The sequence below is a fragment of the Rana temporaria genome, chromosome 4 (genome assembly GCF_905171775.1).
Source record: "Rana temporaria chromosome 4, aRanTem1.1, whole genome shotgun sequence".
Taxonomy (NCBI): Eukaryota; Metazoa; Chordata; class Amphibia; order Anura; family Ranidae; genus Rana; species Rana temporaria.
The window spans coordinates 70,426,305-70,448,932 of record NC_053492.1 but is presented as its reverse complement, the minus strand read 5'-3'; the positions used below and the strand labels follow the sequence as shown (position 1 = coordinate 70,448,932).

General features: G+C 45.3%; 1 protein-coding gene across 2 annotated transcripts in view; it reads right to left on the bottom strand.

Annotated features, from left to right (window-relative positions):
- LDAH (lipid droplet associated hydrolase) overlaps positions 1-20,614 on the bottom strand; it is a 318,623-nt gene extending 298,009 nt beyond the window's left edge. Inside the window, exon 1 of one of the 2 annotated variants that reach the window (XM_040348529.1) lies at positions 20,534-20,614. In XM_040348529.1, the coding sequence (XP_040204463.1) occupies positions 20,534-20,592 (59 nt within the window). In that variant the 5' untranslated portion in view covers positions 20,593-20,614. Of the gene's footprint in view, positions 1-5,625; positions 5,849-20,533 lie in introns of those variants that run through there. The other variant, XM_040348530.1, reaches the window with a different exon arrangement.
- Positions 20,615-22,628: the final 2,014 nt, after the last annotated feature.

Here is a 22,628-nt window from a genome sequence, read left to right as displayed (position 1 = left end):
TGAATGTGCACTTGGAAGTGCACTGAATGTGCACTTGGAAGAAAGGTTGCTGTAGATCCGAGGGGGACATGCAAGGAAAATATAAAAAACAGCATTTTAGCTTGCAAATGACTGGATGATAAAATCAGCAGAGCTTCCCCTCATTTCAGATCTACCCCTAAAGCCCTGTACACACGATCGGTCCATCCGATGAGAACGGTCTGATGGACAGTTTTCATCGGTTAACCGATGAAGCTGACTGATGGTCAGTCGTGCCTACACACCATCGGTTAAAAAAACGATCGTGTCAGAACGCGGTGATGTAAAACACAATGACGCGCTGAAAAAAATGAAGTTCAATGCTTCCAAGCACGCGTCGACTTGATTCTGAGCGGGTTTTTTTTCTATCGGTTAGGAATCCATCGGTTAAATTTAAAACAAGTTGGCTTTTTTTTAACCGATGGATAAATAACGGATGGGGCCCACACACGATCGGTTTGGACCAATGAAAACGACCCATCAGACCGTTCTCATCGGTTTAACCGATCGTGTGTACGCAGCTTTAGATTTAAAGCGACTGCACTTCCAAGTTCATTTGTAGTGCAAAGTGGATTTGCCTCATGCACACTGGTTGTTATAAAAATGCCAGTAGGTTTGCAGTGAATTTTTCAGAATTTTTGCAATAGCGCTTTTAAGCATTTTTTTTTCAATGGGATAAAAAATGTTAAAAAAATGCGGGTGAGTAGCGTTTTTGAGCGATCTAACTTTTTTGACGTTAGAGCGTTTTTACAGCTGAAAAACTCCTCTGTGAACCCACTAGTTTTGGGGTCTTTTTACAGCCAAAAAACACCCCAGCCAAAAACAGTTGATAACAGCCTAAGTGTGTGTAGCGCCTGGCTACTTTCAGAGCCGGTGCTATGTTACATTTAGGGGAAGGATTCAGAGAAATAGTTAGCTCTGAGTCCATCTGATCGTTTAAATTTAGGGTCTCTGTTCCAGCTTGGCTGTACTGAGGGCTAACCTTTCGTCTGGGGACTCAGGTCACCCTCCGGGCGGCAGGTGGCAGCAGTGGGGTCAAGTGAGAATGAGTATCTCTCCTTGGCGCAAGTCAGGGGTGGGCAGCCTCGCTGTGCATGCTGGGGAGGGGTATAAAGGGGGCAGACGCCATTACCTCGGGGGTTCTTCCTCGTGTGGCGCCCATCATTGGGGTAGCCATTCCACGTAGGGTTGCCACCTCATCCCTTTAAAACAGAACACATATGAATTCCACAGGTTCTGAGGCTAATTTAATTTAGATAAGGCTCCACTTGAGTTCAATTACCACCTTAATCAGCCACAGAACCTGTGTAATTCATATGTGTTCTGTTTTAAAGGGATGAGGTGGCAACCCTAATTCCACAACACCCCCGCATATGGCCCTCCTGGCCGGGGTGTGCATGGGCAGCAGTGTTCCTGGTTCAAGGAAACAAAGTTGGCCCGGAGCGATTGATCCACTGTGTGAGCCCAGTAGTCGACTGGGTCCCCAATCTGGAGGAGGGTCCCGAGTTGTCCGTCCAATTGGAGGAAGCTGACCGATAAGGAGTCTGTCCGGGGGATACCAAGCATGAGGCTAGTGTTCCAGGAGGGGCCTGTCCATTCATCGGGGACCACCTGAGTTCTAACAGGCTGGATGTTGGTCGCCTGTTAGCTACTGACTGTGCAAAACTACCTGAAGGAGATTCGGGTGCTGAATCTACTAAGAAAGGATTCTGGACCATAATTGTCAGCAATCTTATAGGAGGGTCTGTGGCAGATACTTAATCCTATGTTTGAGTGACACTCTGGCTGCCAGGCTGGTGAGAGAGGCCTGTCCAGATGCGCTATACCCACTCCGGCTGGAGTGGCGAAGTAAAGTGTAGTTGGAAGCAGGACTGTTTCCCGTGTTCATTTATACCTGGATCTACTGTCTCCTATCTGCTATCCCTTCACCCCTCTTTTGTTTAACCGTTTTTACCCGGCTGGATAATAAAAGCACAGAAAAGACACCTGTTGCATTCCATTTACTACAACTCTTATCGTGTACCCTAGACGGCGGAGATACAGAGGTAGCGTGCCACCCAAAACAAACCAGTAGCTCCTTCGGGGGTAGTGCTACATGTGCATGGACACAGGAGAACATGCTGGAGAGTTTATTAACTGTAGAAAAAAACATCTGAAGCCAAAAACAGCAGGTCTAAAAACGTCCAGTGTGCACGAGGCCTGAGCCCAGGTTCACACTGGGCTGCGGGAAAGAAGCCGTGCGAGTTCAGCTGAACTCCCACAATTTCACTCACGCTTGTCAGTTCCGATTTTGGCCGCGATTACAGAGACATCTGTGCAGTTTCATGCCAAAAGTGCAAAAAGTAGTACAGAAACGACTTTTTTGAATTCGGTGCAGCACCGCAGATGCGCGTCGCACCGTTTAGGCCGGTGCCATTGCCGCTGATTTGACATGTCACATCGCATGTCAAAACGCACCAGCGTAAACCAGGGCTTAAATAAGGAACCAATCCTTGAGATAATTAAAAGCAGGTAATCACACAACTGCCTGCTGGATCTTCTATTTGAAAGAGGCATCCACAGATGATGATAAGTCCACCCTGTAAATGAAAGACCAGGTAAGTAGCCTTGCAGAGCTAATAAATAAATGCCTGATGTCTGAAGATGGAGGCTGCAAAGTTTATCTTCTAAGCTAAACTGAGCTCTGAAGCATTTGAAAGGCTATAGAAACTAGAGTGTGTTGGCCCCTTTTGCCAGGTGGACAATCCTTGAGGCCTCGTACACACGACCGAGAAACTCGACGGGCGAAACACATCGTTTTCCTCGTCGAGTTCCTTGTTAGGCTTGTTGAGGAACTCGACAAGCTTGCTTTGCGTACACACTGTCAAGCCAAAATCTCCTCGTTCTCAATCGCGGTGACATACAACACATACAACGGCAGGGGAAGTTTGATTCCACTGGCTAAACTCTTGGGGCTGCTTTTGCTAATTTCATGTGTTTGCGTGTTAAATAAAAGTTTGGTAAGAGACGATTTGGCCTTTTCAGTCTGTTACAGCTTTAAAAATGTGTTATCTCCATTACAAATGATACTTTTACTCCTGTCTCATACTTTAACCTTCCTGGCGGTGTTCCCGAGACTGACTCGGGGTTAGATTTTCCTGCTACGATCGGTAACCCCGAGTCAGTCTCGGGCTTGCCTCGCTAGATCCACAGGCACTTTTTACTTACCTTGTCCCTGGATCCAGCGATGCCACCGCGCTGTGTGAGCGAGCGGGACCTCGCTCGATTCACATAGTGCCTCCGTGTGACGCCGATCTCCATTCCCTGCGACGTTACGACGCACGGGGACGGAGAACGGCGCCAAATTCAAAAACGTAAACAAACACCTTACATACAGTATACTGTAATCTTATAGATTACAGTACTGTATGTAAAAAAAACACACCCCCCCTGTCCCTAGTGGTCTGTCCTGTGTCATGCATGTCATTTTATATAATAAAAACCTTTTTTTCTCCCTGCAAACTGTAGATTGTCCATAGCAACCAAAAGTGTCCCTTTATGTCAAAAATAGTTTTAGATCAGCTAAAAAACAGCGATAATAAATTATAATCACTTGCAGAATTGTGCGATAGCGATTTGTGGGGAAATTCGTCATAAAAAAAAAAAAATAATGACAGCAACAATTCTGCAACTGAGCAAATTTCTGTGATTTTGATTTGATTACATTATTGAATAATTTTTATTATAATTATATTATTATTTGTTATAATTATTTATAATTATTTATTATATTATAATTTATAATTTTGTTTTTAAAAAAATGTCATACCCGGGATGCCTATTAGAATCTTGTTTGGTCAGATTTAAGTGAGTTATTTCTAAAAATTACAGACCTACAATATAAAACGCCAAATTTCCTTGCAAATAATGGTACCGCTTTCAGCATGTTTTTTCGGAAAGAATCATACCGCCAGGGAGGTTAATCTGAGCAAGCGCGGGTTTCTTAGCATACAGACGTTCGAGTTTTTGTCGAAAACCAGCTAGACCAGAAACTCGACGAGCCAAATCAGACTCCCGTCGAGGAAATAGAGAACTTGCTCTCTTTTTAGGTCGTCGAGGTTCTCGACAGTTTCCTCAACGAAGCTGTGATTGCATCTTTTTCATTTTAATGAGTCTCAGGCCTCGTACACACGACCGAGTTTCTCGGCAAAAACCAGCAAGAACCTTGCTGGGAGATATTTTTTTGCCGAGGAAACCGGTCGTGTGTACGAGGCCTGAGACTCATTAAAATGAAAAAGATGCAATCACAGCTGCCTGCTGAATCTTCTATCCAAAAGAAGCATCTATAGATGAAGCTGCTACCACCTAATGATACCTAATGAAAGTGTGGAATAAAGACCAGGTAAGCAGATTTACCATCCTAAGAAATGGCTACCTGAGATGTCAGAAGGCCGAAGACCGAAACCCCTTGAGTTTATACCCCTTTTGCTATGTATATTATCTAAGCCTACTGAAGGTGGCAATATACTCACAAGTAGAAGACCTGCGATTTGTCTTCCAATTAACACTGGATGCCCAACGCATATGTGGCTAAATGTGGAAATACCCATCTACTGGGGTACAAATAGAAACAGCCGTCATTTCCTTTGGTTAGATTCAGCACATATAAAGCAAACCATGAGAATGTAACCCTTGCAGTTTGGGGGGGGGGGGGGGGGGGGGTCCCAAAGCAAGGCTAGATTTTTTTTCTAGTTCCTGGAGTAGGCCTTTAACCAAGATAGAAATGAAAATGGTCATGTTGGTACTGTTGTATTGTTTAAAAATAACACAAAGTTGAATAGTCTGGGCCAGATCCACAAAAGGGATACGACGGCGTATCTACTGATACGCCGTCGTATCCCTGTTTCTATCTTTGGAACTGATCCACAGAATCAGTTTCCAATAGATAGGCAGAAGATCCGACATGTGTAAGGGACTTACACTATCGGATCTTAGGATGCAGTACCGCATCCGCCGTTGGGGGCATTTCAAGTCGAAATGCCGCTTCGGGTATGCAAATTAGCACTTACGGAGATCCACAAAGCTTTTCAGCTTCGTTTTTTCTCCGTAAGTATTAGTTTGCAATCGTAAAGGTTTAGGCCTTGTAAAAGTAGACCCTTCTATCCCGCGACGCCGCCGTCGCCGCGTCGCGATTCTCAAAACCCGGCGCAACGTAAAACCGTGCAAAGCACGTCGGGAAAATGACGTTGTGAGCATGCGCAGTACGGCCGGCGCAGGAGTGCGCCTAATTTAAATGGGACTCGCCCCATTTGAATAGGAACGCCTTGCGCCGGCCGGATTTAAGTTACACAGCCGAAAATTTCTAGGTAAGTGCTTTGTGGATCGGGCACTTAGGTAGAAATTTTCCGGCAGTGTAACTTAAATGGGAATATTTAAGTTACGGCGGCTGGCTGTGGATCTGGCCCATAGTGTACATGGAGAAATCCCAAAGTTCTCTTCAAAGACAACCGCTGCCCTTATGACCAGTCAGTCCCAGAGGCAGCCGAGGTCTCTGTACAGCCTGGTGACAGAAGCAGGGTAATATATCACAGGTACGCCGGGGGACTGAAAGCCCCTATTAGCACTTACTTTTCGGTCATTCTTTTCTGTCTTGTATGTTTTCTCCTCCATTCTATGGACATTTTTATAACGAGATCTGACAGGCGAGTTGTGTTAACCTTTTTCCACCTGCACAGAAACAGCTAGTCATTTTTTCCATTCCTCATTAAAAGCTCGTCTCTGTGCCAAGACGTCCAGATCTCGCGGCAGATCGCAGCGGCCGCTGTTCTCATGGTCTGAGATTGGGGAATAGTTGTTATGTTTATGAGAAAGGAGCAGTCATCACATTTGCAGGCATTACGTAACAAGCTACGCTGAAACCCCGTTCAAACGAAAACACGCGTGCAACTGTCAATAACTTCAAGGAAAACTTTGCACCATGGCAAATTCATCATGCGCATATTTTTACAGAAGTGCTTTAGGTTCGTCTGTATTACAGAACTGTGAAACCGCCACCTTTTCACCCCAATTCTCAAGGGCTGATTTTTTTATTTTTTTTTAAGATATACAACCTATTTTAATATTACCCCATGTTTTTATCATAATGACATTATAATGCAGTCAAGCATGAACATTATGCATTTATTACATTTGTATTTAATATGAACCTTATATATATATATTTTTTATTCCTTTGCAGAGATTTCTCTTCACTTCCTATCCCAGAGAAACACAAAGCAAATGTATGGCTACTTTCACACGAAGGGTCCTTATAGGTCCGCCTGTCATTTGATCAGACTCTCCATTCATCTCTATGGACCGGTAAGTGTAAACAGACTTGTGCAACCGCCTACCTCTAATCTGATCTACTCCACACAAAAAAAAACAAAAAATCTTCCTTCTTTCTAGGTGGATGGGATTGGAGGACAGTTGGGTGTAAACGAATAGCGGAGTGCGTTTACATCTGGCTGCCCATAGAGCAGAACGCGCTCTGTCCGTGTTCGCTCTGCATGAACTTGCCAGACAAGGACTTGTCATCAGCACTGATCGACAGGGGGTTAGTGGACAGATCCCCTGCTGACCCAATTGGAGTCCGCCCCTTGTGACGGGGCCTAAGGGCTCTTTCACACGGAGCAGACCGTTTCCGGGTCCGCTCCGTGTGTCTCCGTCGGCTCAGCGGGGATCCCCGCTCAGCTGTCGGCGGATAGGGCGGTCCCCGCACACAGTGCAGGGACCGCCCTGTCTCTGCTCCGCTGTCCCCTATGGGGAACCTGATGCAGACGGACCGTCTGTCCGTCTGCATCAGTTCCGCTCCGCCGAACGGAAGAAAAATAGGGTTTCTTCCGTTCGGAAAAGCGGATCCCGACTGACGCGGACGCTAGCGGATGCTCCATCCGCTAACGGACGCGATCCCATAGGGATGTATTACAAGTCCGTTAACGGACTTGTAATAACGGATGAGCGGAACGGACATGTGAAAGGGGCCTAAATCTCTCACACTGTGTAGACACACTATGCGAATTTCAGGTGTTATTTGAGGTACCAGATAAAATTCACTGTTGGCAGTCCTGTCAGCCACATCTTGCCTCACATCCCTCGAAAGATCAAAGGAGCTTGGCGCAAAAATGTCTACTGATCAGTGGTTGCATCCAATCAGTCACTGTCAGTGGCTGTCAGAATACAATAGCTTCAGCAAGAGATTTCTCTATCCATTCTGTATAGCCCACAGGTTGGACAAAAAATTATCTATGTGAATATACTTAGCTTTAGACAGATGTCACTAAAATAGGATCTCCCCTTTAACGCTGGTTCCGAAGTCAACTGTAAAAATTTGGATTTGCCATCACTTTCCGTATCAGTGACATGGATCACAAAGAAAAAAAATTAGAAAACCAAGCAAGGACACAGACAGCATTTAAAAAAAACTGACAGATGGTCCTAACCCTTTCCCACTCTAGCCAAATCATGTTAATAACATTTTTTGGATTTACTACATGCATATTTGAACACTAAGCCAAGTTAAAGTATAACTTTACCTTGAAAAAATGCAAACAGGCAGGATTTTTAGGGCAGGAGAGGGATGCTTTTTTTTTCTGCATCAAAGTAACTTACTTGTCTGGCCTAACGGCACACTGATCTGTAGAGTAAGAATCTAGAGAAAGTATCTAGAGTAATGCCGCGTACACGCGACCGTTTTTAACCACTTGCTTACTGGGCACATAAACCCCCTTCGTGCCCAGGCGAAATTTCAGCTTCCGGCACTGCGTTGCTTTAACTGACATTTGCGCGGTCGTGCGACGTGGCTCCCAAACAAAATTGAAGTCCTTTTTTCCCCACAAATAGAGCTTTCTTTTGGTGGTATTTGATCACCTCTGCGGTTTTTATTTTTTGCGCTATAAACAAAAAAATAGCGACAATTTAAAAAAATATATATATATTTTTTACTTGTTGCTATAATAAATATCCCATTTAAAAAAATATATATATATATATATTTTTTCTCAGTTAAGGCCGATACGTATTTTTCTACGTTTTTTTGTAAAAAAAAAAAAAAAAAAAATCGCAATAAGCGACTGGTTTGCGCAAAAGTTATAGGGCCAGATCCACAAAAACCTGGCGCAACTTAAAAAATCCCATTTAAGTTACACTGCCTTAAAATTTCTACCTAAGTGCCCGATCCACAAAGCACTTACCTAGAAATTTCAGGCTGTGTAACTTAAATCCGGCCGGCGCAAGGCGTTCCTATTCAAATGGGGCGAGTCCCATTTAAATGAGGCGCGATCCCGCGCTGGCCGTACTGCGCATGCGCGAAGTTACGTTACGCCAAGTTTTGTGGATCGCGCCGGCTTAAAAAAGTTGCGTCGGAAAAAAAAAAAAAAATTTGACACGGCAGGTACCCACGTGGGTACCTGCCGGAGCATGATGGGACGGTGAGGCCTATATAAATGGGATGCAAGGCGCGCTTCCATCATTGCAGTGACAAGAGGCGACGTGTCAACATCGGAAGAAGGGAGAAGAAGAACATGACGTCACAGAAGACCGCGCTGGCTGCCTGCTAGTAATTGAGCTAACACACGAAGATAGCAGGCAGCCAGCGCTGAAGGAGAAGGCACCGGACAGCTGCAGAAGAACCGGGGTGCGCCGAGTCAACAGCGGAGAGCGGCGAAGATAGAAGAAGACCCCCGGAGAGCGGAGAAGACCCCCCCCGGAGAGCGGAAGAAGAAGCCCCCCCCGGAGAGCGGAGAAGACCCCCGGAGAGCGCAAGAAGAAGCCCCCCCTGGTATTAGAGCTAATAAAGAAGACAGGGGGGGCCTCCGAAGCAGACTAATAAATTATTTTAAAAACCCTTGTGTTGTGTGTTTAATAACTTTAACTTTTTGCCTCCAGGTGAATGGGTAGGGGTACGATGTACCCCATATCCATTCACTTAGGGTGGGGGGCCGGTATCTGGGGGCCCCCTTATTTGAGGGGACTCCCAGATTCCGATAAGCACCCCACCCGCAGACCCCGACAACCAACGGCAAGGGTTGTCGGGAAGAGGTCCTGTCCTCATCAACATGGGGACAGGGTGCTCTGGGGTGGGGGGGCCCGCAGTGTTCCCCCCTGCCTCAGAGCACCCAACCCCCCCATGTTGAGGGCATGCGGCCTGGCACGGCTCAGGAGGGGGGGGGGGCGCTCGCTCGTCCCCACTCCCATTCCTGGCCGGCCGGGTAGCGTGCTTTGGATACGGGTCTGGTATGGATTGTAGGGGGACCCCCTACGTCGATTTTTCGGCGTAGGGGGGTCCCCTTACAACCCATACCAGACCTAAGGGCCTGGTATGCTCCTGGGGGGGGAACCCATGCCGGTTTTGATTTTACAAATTGCCGTGGAGTTCTCCCTCAGGAATGCATACCAAATGCTGTCGCTTGAATGGGCTTTTACATGGTGTTACTAGTTTACACATTATAAAACCAGCCCTAGTTTTACACTTGCAAACTAAAACTTATGGCGAAAAAACGAAGCTGAAAAGCTTTGTGGATCGCCCTAAGTGCTAATTTGCATACTAGAAGCGGCATTTCGACTTGAAATGCCCCCAGCGGCGGATGCGGTACTGCATCCTAAGATTCGGCAGTGTAATTCAATTACACATGCCGGATCTTCTGCCTAACTTTGGAAAACTGCTTCTGTGGATCAGTTCCAAAGTTAGGACAAGGGATACGATGGAGTAACAGCAGTTACTTCGTCGTATCTCTTTTGTGGATGTGGCCCATAGTGCCTACAAAATAGGGGACAGAATTATTATTTTTTTTTATTATTTTTTTTTACTAGTAATGGCGGCGATCTGCGATTTTTATTGGGACTACGATATTGCGGCGGACATATCGGACACTTTTGACACAAATTTGGGACCATTCACATTTATACAGCGATCAGTGCTATAAAAATGCACTAATTACTGTATAAATGTGGCTGGCAGGGAAGGGGTTAACACTAGGGAGTGAGGAAGGGGTGAAATGTATTCCCTGGGTGTGTTCTAACTGTGTGGGGGGAGTGGGCTGACTGGGGGAGGTAACCGATGCTGTGTCCCTATGTACAAGGGACACAGATCGGTCTCCTCTCCTCTGACAGCACGTGGAGCTCTGTGTTTACACACAGAGCTCCACGTCCCTGCTGTCACCTGCTGTGTCACTGCCGATCGCGTGTACCCGGCGGACATCGCAGCCGCCAGGTACACGCATCGGCTCTTCAGCGATGCGCCGGGACAGTGTTTACCCGCTGCGCGCCACCCAGTGGCGCGCGCGGGTAATGCTTTTAAAAAGACATCCAAAGACGTCCACTTGGCACTTGAGAGCCGCGCTGTTGACGTCTTTTGTCAATAGCGCGGGTCTGAAGTGGTTAATGGTCTAGAAAAAACTACGTTTTTTTCAACCCGATTATTGTTAAGCCGGCCTTGCCTACACACGATCGTGAACAAAAAAAATGCTCTAGCAAAGCGCGGTGACGTACAACACGTACGACGGCACTATAAAGGGGAAGTATCATTCGGACATGTTAGTAAAACTTTGGTGAGAGACGATTCGCACTTTTCAGTCTGTTACAGCGTGATGAATGTGCTAACTCCATTACGAACGGTAGTTTTACCAGAACGAGCACTCCCGTCTCATAACTTGCTTCTGAGCATGCACGGTTTTTTCACGTCGTGAAAGCCCACACACGACCATTTTTTACGACGTTAAAAACGACAACGTTAAAAACGACGCGAAAATTTAGAGCATGTTCTAAATTTTTAATGCCCATTTTTAACGTTGCGGAAAATGCTCTGGAGCCCACACACGATCGTTTTTAATGAAAAAAATGTTCTTTTTTACATCGCAAAAAACGGTCGTGTGTACGCGGCATAAGAATTGCGGCAATGCCAAGATGACTAAACTGTTGACGTCATCCATAGGATCCATACCCAGAGCCGGTTGACTGACGATATGACTGAATTAGTGAAGTCATCTCGACCTAGCCAATGGAAATGGCTTGAGATCAATAACCCGGAAGCCGCTGTGCTGAAGATATGACTGAAGATGCCAAGATGACTGAATGACTGAACTAGCAGGGTCATCTCAGTCAAAGTAATGGAAACGGGCGGAGTTCCATACCCGGAAGCCGCTGGGCTGAAGATGTGACTGGAGGTGTCAATATGACTGAACAAGTAATGTCATCTCGACCCGGCCAATGGAAATGTCTAGGGATCCATACACGGAAGGCACCAGGCTGAAGATGTGACTGAAGATGCAAAGATAACAGAACTAGCGGCGTCATCTCAGTCAAAGCAATGGAAACGGTTGGAAAATTAATATCTGGAAGCCACCAGGCTATAGATATGACTGAATATATCATTATGACTAAACTACTGATATCATCTCGACCTGGCTAATGGAAATGGCTAGGGATCCATACCCGGAAGCTAAGAAGTGGTAGTACCCACTTTATTGGCCACACCCACTGGTGTCCCTTAATATGAAAGCCAAATTCTCACTATATGTTACTTTAAAAGTTTATTTGGACCAAGCTTGCCAACCCGACTTATTACCATCACTAATAGATGCACCAGCTCCTAGCGCTGTATAAATTCTGTGTAGCTTCCGCTATGTACATACAGTATACAGCACTGTGTTCTAGCGGTGGGACAGGCTTGTTCCTGGGAAAAAAATTGAGTGGGACTGAGCTCTGCTCAGCCATTCAGAGGAAGCTTTGTATTTTCTGAATGAATATAAAGCTTCCTACGGCTGTGGTGGAGAGGCAGACGAATGACATTAGTGGAGATTACAGTCAGCAGAAGCCTTGTATTCATTTTGAAAATACAAAGCTACATATAGTTGATACATCGCTCACAGCGGGTGTAGCTTGTATTCATTTAAAAAATACAAAGCTTCTTGTGAATGGCTGAGCAGAGTTGAGTCTGACTCGATTTTTTTTCAATGTTCCCGTCTTGCTCCTGAAACCCAGTTGATGCATTGCTCACAGCGGGTGCAGCTGTAAGACCCCTTTTACACTGAGGGTGTTTTGCAGGCGCTATAGCGATAAAAATAGAACCTGCAATCCGCCCTTAAACAGCTATTCTATAGCCCAAGGGCTTTCACACTGTAGCGGTGCGCTGGCAGGGCGTCAGGAAAAGTCCTGCCAGCAGTTTCTTTGGAGCGCATTGGAAGCGGTAAACTCACCGCTCCTAATGCACTCCTGCCCATTGAAATCAATGGGCAGCGCCGCCGTACCGCTGGCAATACGCCGCTGAGGCTGTTAAAAATGCCCCGCCAGCGGCCAAAATGTGCCACAAATCCGACGGTAAAATAGTGGCGTTTTACCACTATTTTACCGCCGATGATATGGGCGGCACCAGTGTGAAAGGGCTCTTAGAGAAGGTAATAGTTATTTTGGGCCAGCTTGGTCCAAACAAAACTATTTCAGGGCTTTCTCACACTAACTTTGCTCTCTGAACAATCATCCGCATTTGAAATGCTCTTCAGAAAGCATTTGACAGGCGGTGAGTAGGAGTGTTGTTGCCGCTTGCTTTAACCCCTTGAGCCCAGCACTAGCGCACTGCAACTCTATGCAACGCACGTGGTTTCGGGGCACATCCAGAGGACAATAGCCCCAGTCAAAACAGAAAGGTATAATTCCTGCCAAGGCCACAAACCATTGTGGCTGCGATATGTGTACACCTCTAGCTTCTGCACCTAAAGGCATTTGGGTGCAGTATAAGTGAAGCTCAACCACAGGGTTTTACCGTCCCCCAACCGCTTGTATGAACAAGCTTTTAAAGTGACGGAAAGTTGGAGTTTGGTTTTATTATGTTGGCAACTATTTTACAGCCTTCATTTCCCAGAGGTGAAAAGGCTGGGTGTGGACTAAAAAACCTCAACACAACGGGGTGCTAAATGGTACATCTATAAGCCCAAGAAAGTTCAGAATTTTGCTGACACATATGTTAAAAGCGTAAAAGAGCATAATGGAACAAATTCAAAGAGAACATTAACACACAGAGGAGATAAGATATATCTAAAACAAATGCACAAAGTCCGTTCAGAAAGCAGCTTTCTGATAACCGAGCAAGTAAGTAACTATCTCTGAGTTATGTCAAGTACACACAATGAGAAAACTGGATGAAAAAATACCGCTTTTGGAGTGTTTGTATGATAATCTGATCGTTAGCTACATAGCTTTTCAGGACAGTTCATGTGAAAATATTCGAAGGGACAAACACTAATGCCGCGTACACACGGTCGGAATTTTCGATAGAAAAAGTCAGATGGGAGCTTTTCATCGGATATTTTCCGACCCTGTGTATGCCCCATCTGACTTTTTCTGACGGAATTTATGACAGACTTAGATAGAGAGCAGGTTCTCAATGTTTCCAACGGAAAAAATTCCTATTGGAAAATCCATTCGTCTGTATGCAATTCCGAAAAAAAAACCACGCATGCTCTGAAACAATTCGACGCATGCTCGGAAGCATTGAATTTCTTTTTCTCGGCTCGTCGTAGTGTTGTACGTCGCCGCGTTCTTGACCCTCGAAAGTTCAGAGAACTTTTGTGTGACCGTGTCGTGTGTATGCAAGCCAAGCTTTAGTGGAAATCCGGCCGAAAAAACAACCAACTTTTTTCAGAAGGAAATTCCGCTCGTGTGTACAGGGCATAATATTTTTCTCGTACAATAACAGAACAAACTATTTTCATGTAATTAGTATGGTATTTGTACAAAAAAAAACTGTATGATGAAGGCCACAATGCAAAACGTTTCTGAAGTTGTATTTTGTGGCCAAGAACTTTTGTAACTCTAGTAACCTATTGGTTATCAATATAAGACTAGTAACTGACAATCATTTGCTCAATATTCTTATCGTGTGTACGAGGCATTAGAGTTTACAGAGATTAGTCCTGGGAGTGACCTGCTCTATGAACATGCCATAATACAACAACAACAACAAAAAGCCTGTTTTGTCACTCCATAAGACATCTAGCAAGCTTAAAGCGGTGGTTCACCCTGCTGAACAACATTTCAGCATACAATAGCGCGAGCTACAGTATGCCGGTCTTACATTTTTTATCCCCGTACTCACTGTTATATTGTCCATAGAAGATTCCGTCTGCCGCGGGGAATGGGCGTTCCTAGCAAGAGGGAGGGTGATTGACGGCCGACTCTGGCACGTCACGCTCCCCGAAGACAGCCGGAGTAGGTCTCGGCTCTTCACGGCGCCTTTTTTTTTAATAGGGTGAACCCCCGCTTTAACAGCTTTGGGCCCCATGCACACTGGGCGTCACCAACACCACCTCTAACTGCATTTCAATCATTTGTTTTTTTCCTGCCTTTACAGTGGGGAAAATAATTACCGGTACTTGATCCTCTTCAGATTTTGTAAGTTTTCCCACTTACAAAGAAATTAAAGCGGTTGCATATGCAATTATTTTTATTTTTTTTACACCTGCAAGGCAAAAGACATAGGGGCAGATCCACAGACAGAGTACGCCGGCGTATCTACTAATACGCCGGCGTACTTTCAAATTACCCGCGTCGTATCTTTGGTTTGAATCCTCAAACCAAGATACGACGGCATCTGGGTTAGATCCGACAGGCGTACGGCTTCGTACGCCTTCGGATCTAAGATGCAATACTTTGGCGTCCGCTGGGTGGAGTTCTCGTCGTTTTCCGCGTCGGGTATGCAAATTAGCTATTTCCGACGATCCACGAACGTACGCGCGGCCATCGCATTCTCTTACGTCGTCTCTAGTCGGCTTTTTCCGGCGTATAGTTAAAGCTGGTATTTTGCGGCGTATAGTTAGAATTGCCATGTTAAGTAAGTTCTTTGGGGATTCAAACCAGCAAAAAGTAAGTTACAGCGGCGTAGCGTATCTCACATACGCTGCGCCGATCTAAATGTAGGTGAATCTACCCCCTAATGAGCTAGTATGCACCGCATACTTGCTCATTATGAAATACTTACCTCGGAACGAGGGAGAAGAGAACTTACCTGGTCCACGCCGAGGGAGATGTCATCTTGACTCGGCGTGTCTTCCAGGTATCGCCGCTCCAGCGTTGTGATTGGCTGGAGCGGCGATGTCGCATGCCCGCGGGAGACTTCAATTCGGCAAGGTCCGGCGGCTGCTGGTCATTTAGCCGGGGTTCCCCCCTGCGTATGCGCCGCTGCAATCAGCGGCGCATTGCGAGGGGAATATCTCCTAAACCGTATAGGTTTAGGAGATATTCTCTATACCTACAGGTTAGCCTGATTATAGGCTTACCTGTGGGTAAAAGTAAAAAAAAAAAGGCTATACAATCACTTTAAGGGTCTATATTTTGTCATCATAGGTGTATATTAAATAATAAAGACAGAATATCAACCAAAAACACAAAAAAAAACATGATACAAATGTTATAAATTAAGTTGCAGTTCAGTAAGTAAAATAAGTATTTGATCCCTTACCAACCAACAGGGGGAGAAAGGTATTTATAATGTTTTTTTGTATCTACACAAAAATGTTTTGCCTTTCATTTCTTTTTTAAACTGAATGGGTTGTTTTACAAGGTGATCATTTACAATCACTTTAACCTCTTCGCGCTGGTGCCTTATGGCCCTTTAAGAGATTTACAACGGCAGAAGCGGGGCGGGGCTTAAGATCATATGACCGCTGTGATTGGCTGTCACGTGACCCGAAAACTCAAAGTAGCGATCGGGGAGCTTACGGTTAGGCGCCGGTAACTGTGCTGGGAGCGTGCAGCGCATGCGCTCTTGGTACAGCTGTATTAACAGCAATTCACACAAATATGCGGCCTCTAATCGAAGGACCAGGCACCGAGAGGCCGCATATTTCCGTACGGCCGGCGCCAAGGGGTTAAAGTGGCAATCAGTACTCCCTTTGGGTTCTGTGCTCAACGCTTACAAACTAGAGCTGAATGATACTTTAACTACTTGCCTACAGGGCACTTTTACCCCCTTCCTGCCCAGGCCAGTTTTCAGCTTTTAGAGCTGTCGCACTTTGAATGACTGTGCGATCATGAAACACTGTACCCCAAACATTTTTTTATCATTTTTTTTAAACAAATAGAGCTTTGTTTTGGTGGTATTAATCACCAATGGTTTCTTTTATGTTTTGCTAAAAAAAAAAAAAAAAAAAAAGACAGAAAATGAAAAAATAAATAAAAATCTTAGTTTCTGTTATAAAATGTTGTAAATAAGTAATTTTTCTCCTTCACTGATAGGCGCTGATGATGCACTAATATGCAGCACTGATGGGCACTGAAAGAAAGCACTGGTGAGCACTAAAAGGAAGCATTGTCAACATGTCAGTGTGAGGGGAGAAAAGCTGCTAACCGGCATTTCCTTGTTTACAACTTGTGCTCAGCTGTCATTGGGTAAAGAGCCTCGTCATCGGCTCTTTACTGAGATGAGTGATGCGCCGTGTCCCAGGGACAGAGCGCACCACCAATCACCACGATGCATACCCCCCCCCCCCTAGGCGAGAGTGGGACGTCATATGACGTTGTCCCAGAAAGAGAGAGCCGCCACCCATCCGTCAATTCACAATACGGTGGGCAGAATGTGGTTAAAAGCTTGCTGAAAGCTCTGCAAATGCTTTGTGAAAGCTTTCTGTTCACACTTATACAAGCTGAAGCCTCGTCTCAAACAGCCTTACAGTGATATCTTTCTGGGTCATTTTGATGCTTGCTCCCCTAATTTACACTGTGGTTCCCTCCACCAGCCTCTACAGTACTATAGAAAACGATTTTGTCAACTGATATCAACAATGGGGCACAATTCTCCCACTGACACCAACGATGGAGCGCTATTCCTCCCAATGATACCAATAATGGGATCCTATTTCTCTCAACGATACCAACAATGGAGCGCTATTCCTCCCAATGACACCAACAATGGGGTGCTATCCCTCCCAATGATACCAACAATGGAGCGCTATTCCTGCCAATGATGCCAACGAGGCTGCGCTATTCCTCCCAATGACACCAACAATGGGGTGCTGTTCCTCCCAATGATACTAATGATGGCACGCTATTCCTCCCAATGATACCAACAATGGAGCGCTATTCCTCCCAATGATACCAATGATGATGCGATATTCCTCCCAATGATGCCAACGAGGCTGCGCTATTCCTCCCAATGACACCAACAATGGGGTGTTATTCCTCCCAATGATACCAACAATAGAGCGCTATTCCTCCCAATGATACTAATGATGGAACGCTATTCCTCCCAATGATACTAATGATGGAACGCTATTCCTCCCAATGATACCAACAATGGAGCGCTATTCCTCCCAATGATACCAACAATGGAGCGCTATTCCTCCCAATGATACCAACGATGGCACGCTATTCCTCCCAATGATACCAACAATAGAGCGCTATTCCTACCAATGATACCAACGATGGCACGCTATTCCTCCCAATGATACCAACAATGGAGCGCTATTCCTACCAATGATACTAATGATGGAACGCTATTCCTCCCAATGATACTAATGATGGAACGCTATTCCTCCCAATGATACTAATGATGGAACGCTATTCCTCCCAATGATACTAATGATGGCACGCTATTCCTCCCAATGATACCAACAATGGAGCGCTATTCCTCCCAATGATACCAACGATGGCACGCTATTCCTCCCAATGATACCAACAATAGAGCGCTATTCCTACCAATGATACCAACGATGGCACGCTATTCCTCCCAATGATACCAACAATGGAGCGCTATTCCTACCAATGATACTAATGATGGCACGCTATTCCTCCCAATGATACCAACAATGGAGCGCTATTCCTACCAATGATACTAATGATGGCACGCTATTCCTCCCAATGATACCAACAATGGAGCGCTATTCCTACCAATGATACTAATGATGGCACGCTATTCCTCCCAATGATACCAACAATAGAGCGCTATTCCTCCCAATGATGCCAACGAGGCTGCGCTATTCCTCCCAATGACACCAACAATGGGGTGCTATTTCTCCCAATGATACCAACAATAGGGTGCTATTTCTCCCAATGATACCAACAATGGGGTGCTATTCCTCCCAATGATACCAACAATGGGGTGCTATTCCTCCCAATGATACCAACAATGGGGTGCTATTTCTCCCAATGATACCAACAATAGGGTGCTATTTCTCCCAATGATACCAACAATGGGGTGCTATTCCTCCCAATGATACCAACAATGGGGTGCTATTCCTCCCAATGATACCAACAATGGGGTGCTATTTCTCCCAATGATACCAACGGTGGGGCACTATTACCCCTTATGATACCAAATGTTCACTCCTGCTGGCCTGATATATTAGGCCCCTTTCACTCTGGGGCGGGAGGTGCAGCGGCAATTAAAACGCAGCTATTATTAGCGGTGCTTTACCGTCGGATTTGCAGCGCTATTCGGCCGCTAGCGGCGCTTTGCCGGTGGTATAGCCACGTGTCCCATTGATTTCAATGGGCAGGAGTGGTGGAGGAACAGTGTACACACCGCTCCTTCACCGCTCCAAAGATGCTGCTAGCAGGACTTTTTTTTACCTTCCTGCTAGCGCACCGCTCCAGTGTGAAAGCTCTAGGACTTTCACACTGGAGAGACAGCAGAGGCTGCTTCAGGTCAGTTTGCAGGTGCTATTTTTAGCGCTGTAGCGCCTGCAAACCGCTCCAGTGTGAAAGGTGTCTAAGACTGGAAAATATTCTCCATCTTTTCAGGGTGCATTTAAAAAAATTCTCGGTGACAGAGACGCTTTTAGTGCTTTGTTACCTCAGTATGTTTACAAACGTAAGAGTGGTGGACGTTTTATTTCTGGAACCTCACTATAAAATAGTGCTCTGTTCCCTACTTATGTGCATAGACAGGTCAGATCACCGGCAGAATGCATTGAGCCAATCAGAGCGGCTCTGTGCCTTGTGATCACTGATGGCTAATTACAGGGAACACAAATACAAACACTACTACTCTTTGCATTTGAGAGCCCTCCCCTTTCTCTCACAATGGAGGAAGGAAGATTCAATGAACGAATGAATGGGTTATAGGCAATGAATGAATGGGTTATAGACAATGAATGAGAGAATGGGTTATAGGCAATGAATGGTTTAAAGGCAATGAATGGATTATAGGCAATGAATGAATAGGTTATAGGCAATAAATGGATGAATGGGTTGTAGGCGATGAATGGATTAAAGGCATATATGAATTAATCGATTATAGGCAATGAATGAATAGACTATTGGCAATGAATGGGTTATAAGCCATGAATGAATGAATAGATTATAGGCAATTATTGGATTATATGCAATGAATGAATGAATGGATTGAAGGCAATGAATGGGTTATAGGCAATGAATGGATTAAAGGCAATATATGAAATAATGGATTACAGGCAATGAATGAATCGACTATTGGCAATGAATGAATGAATAGGTTATAGGCAATGAATAGATGAATGGGTTATAGGCAATGAATAGATGAATGGGTTATAGTCAATGAATGAATGAATGAATGAATGGGTTATAGGCAATGCATGGATGAATGAATGGGTTATAGGCAATTAATAGATGAATGAGTTATAGGCAATGCATGGATGAATGAATGGGTTATAGGCAATTAATAGATGAATGAGTTATAGGCAATGCATGGATGAATAGATTATAGGCAATTATTGGATTATAGCCAATGAATGAATGAATGAGTTATAGTCAATGAATGAATGGGTTATAGTCAATGAATGAAAGAAGGAATGGGTTATAGGCAATGAATGAATGGGTTATAGGCAATGAAAGAAGGAATGGGTTATAGGCAATGAATGAATGGGTTATAGTCAATGAATGAATGAATGGGTTGTAGGCAATGAATGAATGAATAGATTGTAGGTCATGAATGGATGAATGGGTTGTAGGCAATGAATGAATGAATGAATGGGTTGTAGGCAATGAATGAATGGGTTGTAGGCAATGAATGAATGAATGAATGGGTTGTAGGCAATGAATGAATGAATGGGTTGTAGGCAATGAATGGATGGGTTGTAGGCAATGAATAAATGAATGGATTGTAGGCAATGAATGGGTTGTAGGCAATGAATGAATGAATGGGTTGTAGGCAATGAATGGATGGGTGATAGGTGGCAGCAGAACATACAAGAGGAGGATGAGTTCTGTCATAGGGATTGGGGGGAGATTTGCGCCTCTTGACATCCTGGTCCCCGGTGAAGGGTGCCTGCCCCTTATTACAAGCAGAATGGCTTCCACATACTCATACAATATACACACACACACACGCACAGTGCAATCAGATCATCTCCATATTGCCATAGTAATTAAAGCAGTCAGTCTAACACTGGAGGCGGAGCCTCAGGCTGCGCATTTGACAGCTGTCAATCACAGGCTGCACCAATGACAGGCGGACGATCTCATGCCAGCTGAGGAGAGGATGAGAGCCATGCATGTTACACATTGTGTAGAATAGGGATTATAACGGTACCTGTCGCTCTCAGCCCGCTGTGCCCCGGATGTAGCTCGCGGCACACTGGAATAGAACATTCCTGCAGCCGATCACCTCCAAGACACGCCTACCCGGTTCAACGTCGTGACGTCAGGACGAGACCGAAACCGAAAGCAGGTGAGGGGCGGAGCTTAGGTGGCTGGCGATACATGTGTGTGTGCTGGGCTCTGCTGTGTTTGCTGCCTCCAATGTTTATAAGTTTGTATTGTCTTCTCTTACAGACAATCACGGCTATAACAGTCACATGAGTTTTCTTAGGGACAGTTATTGTACAATAGATCACAACTGATTCTCTTCTGGAAGCTCCTGTGCCCCTTTTATCACCAGTTGTCTCTTTTTTGTACCCATGCATGGCTGTACAAGAGGGCAGAACCTGCACATTCCCCGGATCCACTGCCAACGTGCATTGACATGCATCAGAAGAGGTGACTTACAGTCGTGCATCAGTGCATCGTGCAGTCGTGTATCAGGGTTTGCGTAAAGCGAATGCACGTGCTCCGATGTATGCACGCAATCAGTGTTGCTGACCGTCAGTATTTTTACTTTAACCACTTGCCTACCAGTCACTTACACCCCCTTTCCTGCCCAAGCCAGCTTTCAGCGCTGTCGCACTTTGAAAGACAATTGCGCGGTCATGTAACACTGTACCCAAACACATTTTTTATCATTTTCTTCACACAAACAGAGCTTTCTTTTGGTGGTGTTTAATCACTGCTGTTTTTTTTTTATCCCACCCCCAAAAAAGACCAACATTTTTTAAAAAAAATAGTTTTTTACTTAGTTTCTGTCAGTAAATTTTGTAACTAAGTAACTTTTCGCCTTCACTGATGTGCGCTGATGAGGCGGCACTGATGGGCACCAATAGACTGAGCTGGTTCGCATTCATGAGGTGGCACTGATATGTGGCATTGATGAGCAATAATAGGCGGCACTGGTGGGCACTGATAGGCGGTACTGATGGTCATTGATTGACAGCAGTGCTGGGCATTGATGGGCAGCATTGATAGGCGTCAATGATAGCCAGCACTGACTGGCATTGCTGCTGGGCACTGATTGGTGACACCTAATTTATATACTGTAATCAGGGAACTGATTACATTCCTACATGTCCCCCTGTGAGGAGATGGCGCTGATCGGCTCTCCTCACCACACACTCTATCAGTGTGTCTTAAATAGGAACATTGAAAAGAAGATAAAAGTGTTAAATAGTGATTAAACAGGTTTGGTGAAAAGATTAAAGGGGTGGTTCACCCTAAAAACTACTTTTTTTATTAGACTGGCCCCCCACATTACAATACGATTAAGGCTATTATTATTTTTTTGATGCTGTACATACCTTTGTACAGCATATTCACCCGTTGCTTCGGGGTTGCGAGTCCCGCGGGAGTGGGCGTTCCTAACATGTCTGTGATTGACATTTTGACCAAAAACTAGCTCCCCCCGTCGCGTAAGCCGCGTCACAATTGGCGAAAGGAGCCGAACGGAGATGCGCATGCGCAGTATAGCGCCGACTCGCCGTTCGGCTCCTTTCGCCAACCGTGACGCGGCTTACGCGACGGGGGGGAGCTCGTTTTTGGTCAAAATGTCAATCACAGACATGTTAGGAACGCCCACTCCCGCGGGACTCGCAACCCCGAAGCAACGGGTGAATATGCTGTACAAAGGTATGTACAGCATCAAAAAAATAATAATAGCCTTAATCGTATTGTAATGTGGGGGGCCATTGTAATAAAAAAAGTAGTTTTTAGGGTGAACCACCCCTTTAAGTACTAAAAAAAAAAAGAGCATGGCCTGCTTAAAGTGGAGGTTCACCCAAAAACTTAAAGCGGGGGTTCACCCTTAGAGGGCACTTTTTCCCCTTAGATTCCTGCTCGTTTTCTCTAGGGGAATCGGCTATTTGTTTTAAAATATGTGCAGTACTTACCCGTTTAGGAGATGCATCCTCTCCGTCGCTTCCGGGTATGGGCTGCGGGAATGGGCGTTCCTTCTTGATTGACAGTCTTCCGAGAGGCTTCCGACGGTCGCATCCATCGCGTCACGATTTTCCGAAAGAAGCCGAACGTCGATGCGCAGG